This window comes from Bicyclus anynana, chromosome Z (genome assembly GCF_947172395.1).
Source record: "Bicyclus anynana chromosome Z, ilBicAnyn1.1, whole genome shotgun sequence".
NCBI lineage: Eukaryota > Metazoa > Arthropoda > Insecta > Lepidoptera > Nymphalidae > Bicyclus > Bicyclus anynana.
Window position 1 is genome coordinate 14,304,059 of NC_069110.1, and position 10,917 is coordinate 14,314,975.

At 36.0% G+C, this 10,917-nt stretch overlaps 1 protein-coding gene across 1 annotated transcript in view; it reads right to left on the reverse strand.

Moving 5' to 3' along the window:
- The window catches only part of LOC112047836 (uncharacterized), a 21,857-nt gene extending 20,364 nt beyond the window's left edge, over positions 1 to 1,493 (reverse strand). The window contains exons 1-2 of the mRNA XM_052890817.1: positions 1,410 to 1,493; positions 87 to 216 (exon numbers count right to left, since the gene is read on the reverse strand). Of these exons, the coding sequence (XP_052746777.1) occupies positions 87 to 216; positions 1,410 to 1,493 (214 nt within the window). The remainder of the gene's footprint in view (positions 1 to 86; positions 217 to 1,409) is intronic.
- Positions 1,494 to 10,917: the final 9,424 nt, after the last annotated feature.

Here is a 10,917-nt window from a genome sequence, read left to right on the forward strand (position 1 = left end):
ATTAGCGTAATAAACAAATAAACAAATTCTTCAGCTTTATAATATTAGTATAAATAATTAAAGACATATTGCAATATTTAACTTACTCATTATATAAGTCCTGATGACAGTGACGATGAAGTAATCGGAACCTTGGTATGGAAGATCCGCGGTGGAACACATGTACCGATACGTGAGGGCCAAAATACTCAGAATCATGTTAATTGCTGAGAGAAGCTAAAACAAAATATAAATAAAATTAGTAAATGCACCTATATAGTAATCATCAAGTATTTGCAAACGGTATAAAATAAATTACAAATTAAATAATATATTTATACAAAAGGGCTGTGATAGCCCAGTGGATATGACCTCTGCCTCCGATTCTGGAGGGTGTGGGTTCGAATCCGGTCCGGGGCATGCACCTCCAAATATTTAAGTATTAGTTGTGTGCATTTTAAGAATTTAAATATCACGTGTCTTAAACAGTGAAGGAAAAACACCTGCATACCAGAGAATTTTCTTAATTCTCTGCGTGTGTGAAGTCTACCAATCCGCATTGGGCCAGCGAGGGGGACTATTGGCCTAACCCCTCTCATTCTGAGATTCGAGAGAGACTCGAGCTCAGCAGTGAGCCAAATATGGGTTGGTAATGATAATGATGATGATTTATACAATACACACTTCGTTATTTAGCAGTAAAGTAAAGTAGCCCTACGGTAGGGGTAGTATGGTTAGGGTCGGGGTAGGGGTAGAGTTAGGGGAGGGTAGGGTAGTAAGAAGTCAGTGTACTTAAGTCAAAGCGAATCTTGACTTTGTCCGATGGGTGTGTTTATTATAATATAAACACACACAGACATTGGCAGATATTCGTGTTAATTACACAAACATTTTCCAGTTGTGGGAATTGAACCCACGGAATTAGATAGCGAAAGCACAAAGAACGAAGAAGATCACTACCCACTGCGTTATTTAGTCGAGAAAATATCGACATAATAGTCTTTCTATGTTAAATAATTATTATCTCCCCTGCAACGATCATTTTAAATATTTCAAATTAATATTTATTAAGGGCTTCTTCACAAGCTACTTCATTTTGAATACTTTCAAGCCGAAATAGTACCTAACATATATATGTACCCGTATATCCTCTGGAGCTGTGATGGCCCAGTAGATATGACCTCTGCCTCCGATTCCGGAGGGCATGGGTTCGAATCCGGTCCGGGGCATGCACCTCCAACTTTTCAGTTGTGTGCATTTTAAGAAATCACGTGTCTCAAACGGTGAAGGAAGAATCGCATACCAGAGAATTTTCTTAATTCTCCCCTTTCATTCTGGGAGGAGACTCGAGCTCAGGCGTGAGCCGAATATGGCTTAGTAACGATATCTACCTCTTATTCGTCTAGTGGATAGGACTATTATAAACTGACCTTTTCTTTTATACAAGAGCTATTCAATGCACATTTGTGACACATGTCCCATGAAGAACACATCAAGCCAGAAGTCCCAGTCATATCATTGTCTTCTTTGGATGTTCAAGAACCAAAACCAGCCAAATCACACTGAAGCAGCGTGATGGGTCTAAGTTTTATAACACATATAAGGAGGAAAGCTTTATTTTGTAGTGGGAGAATAATGATGACATAAATATTATGTATTTTACAAACACAATACTTGATTGCAACTTCATATATAAGTACGGCGAAGGGGACAAAGCTGTGGTGGATTTTCCGTGAAATTCATGGAATTACTTCTTAGTGCCATATTGATTTCCTTTCCCACTACTATATATGTATTGGAAGAGTATGTAGCGAGAAATAGTGGTCTTATATTGACTGATAGCTTTATTTGAAACCGTAGGAAACACAATAAAGTATTACGTAGTTTTGTATAAAACATAAACATTTTAACTTGCGACTTTGTGAACTGACGCGAGACAAGCAACTTACTAGAACTAACTTTTCAAAGAAATATCTTTACAATGGTGCGAAAAGTAAAGCTCATTCGACGTGGAATGAAATTCTGAGATAGACATTTCTTTATGGAAAATATCATTGTGTTATTAAACGATTCATATTCAAAAACAAAATCCGTAAAGAGTGTTCTTGATAATAATATAAAATATTGTATGATTATTCTTCTGAAAAAACTTCCTTAAAACATCATTAATCTTTTGCCTAATAAGTTTTAGTGTTATTATGATATTGTGAACTCTATAATACAGCTTGTATGTATACAATATACATACAAGCATGGAGGGGCCAACACTTCTAACCATATATCACGACCGATGTTATTTTTCATTTTCAAAGTTACTATTCAGTACAAAACGGCAGTTCAGACTGATCCTAGTTCTATCTACAACGCCCAAAAATTGAAAATGCAACACAACAATACAACACAATAGTTTTTTTTAAACATGACGCTTTTTTATCGTGAAACGCTGAACGTTAATTTTGAACGTTAATACGCTCAAAATCGAAAATCTCATTTTCATGTTAAAATAATTAACATCTTCTTTTTTGAACACTAAAACATCATTACTATCTTTAATTAAATTTTTTCTCTGACTTTTTCTATTATATGATAGGAGAAAATAGAATATGCAAGTCAACCCGCTACATCCGTTGCGAAGTCAATCATTCAATAATTATTCATTCATTTAAGCCTCAACAGCTCAACGGTGAGAGCGGTCGGACTCATCATCGAGGGGTGGCGGTTCGATCCTCACCCCGTTGGTCTGTTGTCGTATCCACTCCTAGCACAGTCTTTTCCGTTTTTTAGTTGGAGGGGAATGGGAATATTGGTCATAATAAAAAATATATGACAAATATTTTTTTAAAAAAGAATTGACGATATGTTAACTCTAAGTTAAGTGGACAGTGCGTTCTTTTTTGGAGAAATAAATATCTTTAAACCGAAAAAAAATTCGTATTTTTTTATAAAATCGTATTTTTGATTAACGGTTCATTTGGATTTTTTCCAACTCTTAATAGCTCACAGCACGGCTATTCTCTAACGATGTTTTGTATAGCTCGCAAGTGCGAGTTTCGAATTCACCGCTATCTTTCTCATTTTGTAGTATCGTCTTAAACAGAGAGAGATAGAGGAGAATTCGAAACTCGCACTTGCGAGATATAAAAATATCGTTAGAAAATAGCCTAGCTGCAAGATTTCACCGTATCGGTGCTACGATAGTGCTACGTGTACATCAGCAACGCTACGCGTAGGTGTTCAATCCGATATCGCTACGCCGGCGAGCGACTACGCCGCTGTGTAGCGTGTAGACTGTACAACTTTCGCACGAGGCTTCATTCTCCTTACCTTATAATAGAGAAAGTCAGAAAAACAATTTATGGGCGCGCAGCGCGCCGGTACGATATGGATAATTCGAAGCGCAAACGAGACGCCGAATTATGACTTTCACGTGAGTGAAAAGCACGGAGCGATTGACGCGCGACGCAAATTTTATGACGTGAGCGCTAAAACCATTTTTACCTAATTGCAAGTAAATTAAACAACATAACGAAAAACAAAATGGACATGTTCAAGAGAAAATAAGTTTGCTTTTCCTGATTGAAAGCAAAATGTGAGCAAAACATGTATTTTTCAAAAAAATAAACTATCGAGAAAAGTTTTACAAATTGTTTATTTTGTATAGTCATAACGAAGCATAACACTTTGAAATACAATCTACCCAAATATCAGGCTCCTAACTTTTCCAGAATCTGAGATCCAGAACCATTTGTAACCACCAAATTACATATTGCACACTATTAACTAAAGTAAGTAACGGTTTTTTATTGTACAAAAAAGGTTTTAATTATTTTTGATTGGAATTTGAAACGTATTCAATGGAACGGAAATTTATAATGAAAGCAATTGTCCAATTATTCTGTATAATGTCGGCGCAGGTGCTACTCGTATGATGCATGAAGTTAAAGTTGATTAACATATTTCGCTTTATTATAAAAATATTTTTGAGGTTTCAAATTCTATGGTCATATGTCAGTCTACGTACTAGCACACTCTGTCTTTTGACCGCCTACGTGGCGCAGTGGTATGCGCGGTGGATTTACAAGACGGAGGTCCTGGTTTCGAACCCCGGCTGGACCGAGCTTTTCTTAATTGGTCTAGGTCTGGCTGGTGGGAGGCTTCGGCCGTGGTTAGTTACCACCTTACCGACAAAGACGTACAGCTAAGCGATTTAGCGTTCCAGTACGATGTCGTGTAGAAACCGAAAGGGCTGTGGATTTTCAGCCTCCTTCTAACAAGTTAGCCCGCTTACATCTTAGATTGCATCATCACTTACCATCAGGTGAGTATGTAGTCAAGGACTTGTAAAAATAAAAAAAAAATAACAGGATGGTTTGAGACCATTGTGTTAAATAATTAAAAAATGTGAAAAATCCTTCAGTCATTATTTTAGCAAGAAAGATTTCTTTAGCGTTACATAATATAATCCTTTATTAATACGTTCATGTTGGAACGTTTTCTAAAAATATTATATCTTAGGAATGGATTATCTAATCTGAAACATGCGCAAGTAAGAATTTTCTCAAAAAGGTAAGCAGTTTAAAAATATAACGATAAAAAATTAAAGAGCTATTATCGCCAGACTTATTTATCAATTATCAGCTTATTTTTATTAATCTTTGTGGAACGTGGATTCTCTTTCTACAAACGCTAACGCTTCGAAAACTTACAAAATATATTTTTGCTATCGGTTGGTTGCTTTAAAGCAAAGCTTGACTGGGTCCGTTAATGTTTATATAACTTAAGGAAAATTCTGTATTAAATTTTTATTGATATCATGCAGTTGTTTGCTTCCAACGTGACACCGAAATAAATATAAATAAAATCTTGTTAACAATAAAAATGAACCGACTTCAAAATCACAAAAATAAACTAATAAGCAATAAATAGCATCGTATGTGCTTTCGCAACCTTCTGATCACTTTGAAGGCGGTGCCAAGCCAGTGGCGTATTAATTAAAGGCCTTTCAGAAAGAAAGAGACTTTATGATTTAAACGGCTTGAGTTAATACATTACTGTGTTGGCACAGCCTTCAAAGTGATCAGAAGATAGCACATACGATGTTATTTTTCGTTTTTTAGTTTGTGTGATTTTGAAGTCGGTTGAATTTTTTTGTTAAAAAGATTTTCTGTTTTAGTGTGGCCTAGCATAGTGAAAGGAAATGCCACAGTACGGGCAATTTCGTAATTTTCTTTTTAACACAAAATTACTGAACTGATTTTCATGAAAATGAAATGGATATAATAAATAAATATATAAATATAAATATACTTAAACAATACACATCACTATCTAGCCCCAAAGTAAGCATACAGAGTAGCTTGTGTTATGGGTACTAAGATAGTTGATATTATAATATTCATATACATTTATATACTACATATAAATACTTATATAATGTATAAATACACACAGACACTGGAAAACATCCATGCTCATCACACAAATATTTTCCAGTTGTGGGAATCGAACCCACGACCGTGGATGCAGAAAGCAGGGTCACTACCCACTGCGCCACGCGGCCGACAATAATAATGAGGAAGTATACTCTTTGAAACAATAAGAGAACTTTCAAAATTGGTTAAGAAATGACAAAGTTATGTGGTAACAAACATTAAAAAAATAATACACGAATTGAGAACCTCATCCTTTTTTTTGAAGTCGGTGAAGTAATTTACACGGGATACAAAGAAGCTTAATGTGTAGTCCGAATTTTCATTTTAAATCGAAGTTATGAACGTCATAATATCGGCCGATCCGCTACAGGACATCGGCCTTTTATAGGGACTTCCAAACATCACGATAATGAGCCGCCTGCATCCAGTTGGGACCCCAACGTCCATCGGCTCTTTGAATTATGTGCCCCGCCCATTGCCACTTCAGCTTCGCAACTAGTTGAGCTATGTCGGTGACTTTGGTCGATGTTAAATAACGTATTAATAAAATCTACTTCATCCAATTTTAGTCATATATAAGAGAGCAAGGACATGCTGGTCTTATTTTGGCTCTGAGCAAAATCAAACCATTATATAAGAATTGTTCGCTTAATTAAGTACCTATACCTATGACGTCGATACCGTCTCATCGGAGAGTTGTAAACAGGAAAGAAACCGAAGGATGAACTAATTAGAAACGTTATTTTTAAAAATTTAATTCTTTCGTTTATTGTTAAAGTTATTTTTTTTGAAAAAACTAAAAAGTATCTCATCATCATCAATCAACATTGAAAAAACTAAAAAGTATCTCATCATCATCAATAAAAACCCATAATCGGCTCACTGTTGGGCAAAATTCTCCTCTCAGAATGAGCCAATGCGGAATAGTAGACTTCACTTGGTGACTTGGTAGCTTAATAGATTATGGATATAAAACTCAATATGTTTCAACATTTATTTTGATTTTCGAAAGTTTTAATTAAACATCTTTTGAAACCTACCATAAGCAATAACAACCCAAACTCTATAATAGGCTACCTTATCCAGTTAGGTTACCTTATCTACCTTATGCTGTAAAACTTTCCTAAAATCAGCTATGTCTAGCTATTGCAGGCTCTCGGTACATTTTCACCTTTATTATAGTATCAATAAGTTTGCTGACCGCGTTAATATGTTTACCAGAGCTCAATGTATTCATAAGGGCGTAACCACATGATCTTCAATTATATTTTTATGTAGGTAACTATTGACAGTAAAGGTGCTGATAGACTTGAGCATTCACTTGTGACAGAACTTCGAGTATTCTACGTTTTTATATTAGTCGAACTGAACATCGAGCCGAGGCAAGCATAGAGCCAAATATTGCTACGAACATCTCGATAATTCTAAGCAAATCTGCTCGCCAGAACGCTCGATAGAAAGCTCGCAAAAATGTTCTCGAATTTTCGAAATGAAAATAACGAAATTGCTCGTGCCCTAGGATACTCTAAAATCAGACAAAAATAAAACCAATAAAAATTTAACCGACTTCACAATAACTAAAAAGTGAAAAATAACATCGTATGTGCTACCTTCTGATCAATTTGAAGGCGGTGACAACACAGTGATTGTTTAACTAAAGCCGATTAAATCATAAAGTTTTAGGATTTAAAGACAGTTCTTTTCCGTGGTTCTTTCAGAAACGGCTTAATTTTTTTTATGTTTATTTATGATTCTACAAAATACATATTTAATCTAAACCTAACCACGATACAACACAACAACAACATAATACAACTATTGTGTGTGTTTATAGATTTCAACAAAAAAAAAAATGTTGGCTTAGTTTGTTTGCTCTTCTCGGATCAAGGCGCGTTTGGAACCCTCGTAACTTTGATTTTAAGTATTCGACTATTGCTACCACCATTAAATTAAATTAATTTATGACATAATCCTGACTTTTTAACCGACTTCCAAAAAGAAGGAGATTCTACGTTCAGCTGTATGTATGTTTTTTTTTATGTAAGTCCAGCGATAATTCCGTCATTTATGCACCGATTTTGATCAAAAGTGATTTTAAACTAAGTCTAATTGAAATAAATGAATTTTTAATTTTGATTTTTTTTTGAAAAACTGAATTAAACGCAGACGCGGAGTCACGGGAGTGCGCTCGATACAAATGGAAAAACGAAATGCGATATCGATGTTTATTAAATTTTTTACAATTTATTAAATTTTATACAATTTATACAAGTGAGTGCAGTCGATACATATCATACTCGTACAAAAGCAGAAAGCAATTAAGTAAGTCTGAATTAAGTACAGAAGCATCAACCTTGCTGTAGAGAATTTTCTTAACTCTCTACGTGCGTGAAGTCTGCCAATCCGCATTGGGCCAGCGTGGTGGCCTAATTGGCCTAGCCCCTCTCATTCTGAGAGGAGACTCGTGGCCAGCAGTGAGCCGAACATAGGTCGATAATGATGATGAAATGATGATTGCTTCACTATTAGTATTTACCCTATCTACACAGCTCAATATATTTTTTTTTTTTTTTTTTTATTCTTTACAAGTTAGCCCTTGACTACAATCTCACCTGATGGTAAGTGATGATGCAGTCTAAGATGGAAGCGGGCTAACTTGTTAGGAGGAGGATGAAAATCCACACCCCTTTGGGTTTCTACACGGCATCGTACCGGAACGCTAAATCGCTTGGCGGTACGTCTTTGCCGGTAGGGTGGTAACTAGCCGCTGCCGAAGCCTCCCACCAGCCAGACCTGGACAAATTAAGAAAACCTCAATCTGCCCAGCCGGGGATCGAACCCAGGACCTCCGTCTTGTAAATCCACCGCGCATACCATTGCGCCACGGAGGCCGTCAAAATATTTTTACTTAAGTCCTTAAAACTCAGTCTTCAGTTTGTTTACAGGAACGTCAAAATACAGTTTTGACAAGATGCATATCTCGCAGACTAGATACAACTTGTTCTTCTCGTAGTAGTTAGCATATTGTGTTCTCAGCCTTAGCCAACGAACATGCTGTCAAAGTGTCAAACCGTATCTTTGTTAACTACTCATCTTTACAATAGAGTCGTGTTACTGGATTTTTACTCGGATATTTTCAGGGCATGTTTTTCTCGTATTACGTATATAATACAGGTAACCTTCAATACGCCATTAAGCCATTGTATTGTGTGACACTCACTATCTTTCTTTTAACGACAAACTAAGAGAGAGTATCACCTTACATTAATTAGTAAGTGATCGTATAGCATCAAGTTGTTTATTATCCATATTAGTAACGTAAATGCGAAAGTATCGCTGTATCTACCTAATGGAACATAGATAAACAGACATTAAATACCTTTTGTCGCGAAAAATACCTTGAAGTCAAGAACTGATGAATGATTGTATGACTGAGATGTATAGAGATCTCATAACTACTCGAGAATTTTATAATAAGAATAAATGAACCGCCCGCGGCTCCGTTAAAAATAATTTAATTATGGTTTGAAGCCACAGTTACGCAGTCGCCCTCACACAGATTTGATCAGGACTCTTGTAACCACTTCTTACAATTTTTTTCTGACTGATTGAAAGGAATTTTGGTAATATTAAAAAATATATAGCAAATAATGTTTTAAAATACGTATTTACTCTGAAACGATCATCATCTAGAAGGAAGTGACTCTACATGCAGAAACCGTATGAATTAATTAATTTATATCATTCAATTACCGGAGAAATAAAAAAAAAAAATCCTGTTACCACTAACTTTTTTCAGCTAGAAAGAAAATCGCAATAATTTATAGTCAGAATCCGAGCCTGAAGCTACCTCATGAATTGAAACCGTATAACCTAACCACTGGAATAACAAGGCAGCTTATAATATTCATCGTCATCACCATATAAACCGATGGACGTCCACTGCAGGACATAGACCCTTTGTAGGGACTTCCAAACATCTCGAACCGAGATATTCATCATTATCAACCCATATTCGGCTCAATGCTAAGCTCGAGTCTCCTCTCTGAATGAGAGGGGTTAGTCCAAATAGTCCACCACACTGGTCCAATGCGGATTGGCAGACTTCACACACGCAGAGAATTAAGAAAATTGTCACGTGATTTTCCTTCCCTGTTTGAGGCACGTGATATTTAATTTCTTAAAATGCACATAACTGAAAAGTTGGACGTGCATGCCCCGGACCAGATTCGAATCTACACCCTCCGAAATCGGAGGCAGATGTCATATCCACTGGGCTGTCACAGTACTTTGAAACGAGATATTATTAGTAGATAATTAGTAGCAATAAAAAAGAGGAAAGAGTGGGTCTATGTGGGCAGATGACTTTAAAAGCGAATGGAAATCGCTTTCCAAGTCGCCTACATGTTACAAATGATATTAATTTGTTAGGACAACGTTCTGCGTTATATTAAATGAATAATAAATGATGTGCTCAACATAGGTGTAAATCTTAAACGCCGTTGAAATCTATGCATTTGAATATTCATGCAATATGATAATCAAGTGATGGTAAAGGATGTCAAATAATATCAAAAGAGATAATCACAGTCTGCTTGAACTCACATAAAGATGATAAAATATAAAATGAGATAAAGTTTACATGTTACTTTTTACCAAAATCGCTGAAATTTAATTAAAATTCGCGAGGAACTGTCACTTCAGATCTATTTAGCGGGAAATTTAATCATAAAATAATTAAAAGTTGATAGTTTGTTTCTGTAATGATTGATTTTCAATTTCACCTCCTCCGCCTATAAATATTTTTAAAGTCAAACATGTTAAATTATTAAATATGTGGAATTAAAGGCTCTATATTTAAACGAAGAGTCCTTGTATGCGTATTTATTTATATGTATAATACGATACGCTAACTATGGGCCTCATAAGAAAGCTCAGAGTCACACAGCGAGCTATGGTAGTAGTAGCTATGCGAGTATCTCTGCGTGATCGAATCAGAAATGAGGAGATCCTCAGAAGAACCAAAGTCACTGATATAACTCAACGAGCTGCGAAGCTGAAGTGGCAACGGGCGGGGCACATAGATCGAAAAGCCGATGGACGTTGGGTTCCCAAAGTGCTGGAATGGCGACCCCGCACTAGAAAGCGCAGTGTTGTTCGACCCCCCACCAGGTGGACTGACGACATCAATCGAGTCGCAAGGATTCCTTGGATGCAGGCTCAGTATCGTGATGTTTGGAAGTCCCTACAAAAGGCCTATGTCCTGCAGTGGACGTCCATCGGCTGATATGATGATGAATATCAGCGTGCGAAGCACGGTAAAGTTCTAATCCTATTAATCCTATTTATATTGTGATTCAATGTAAATTCTTTTGTTATTGAAGTGACAAGAACAAATTTTAATGAGAAACGATTTTGACATAATCAACACCTCTCGCAACGAAAATAGCAATTGTGATGAAGTGTTTGAAAATAATATATTAATGACTTACTTCTTTGGAATCCT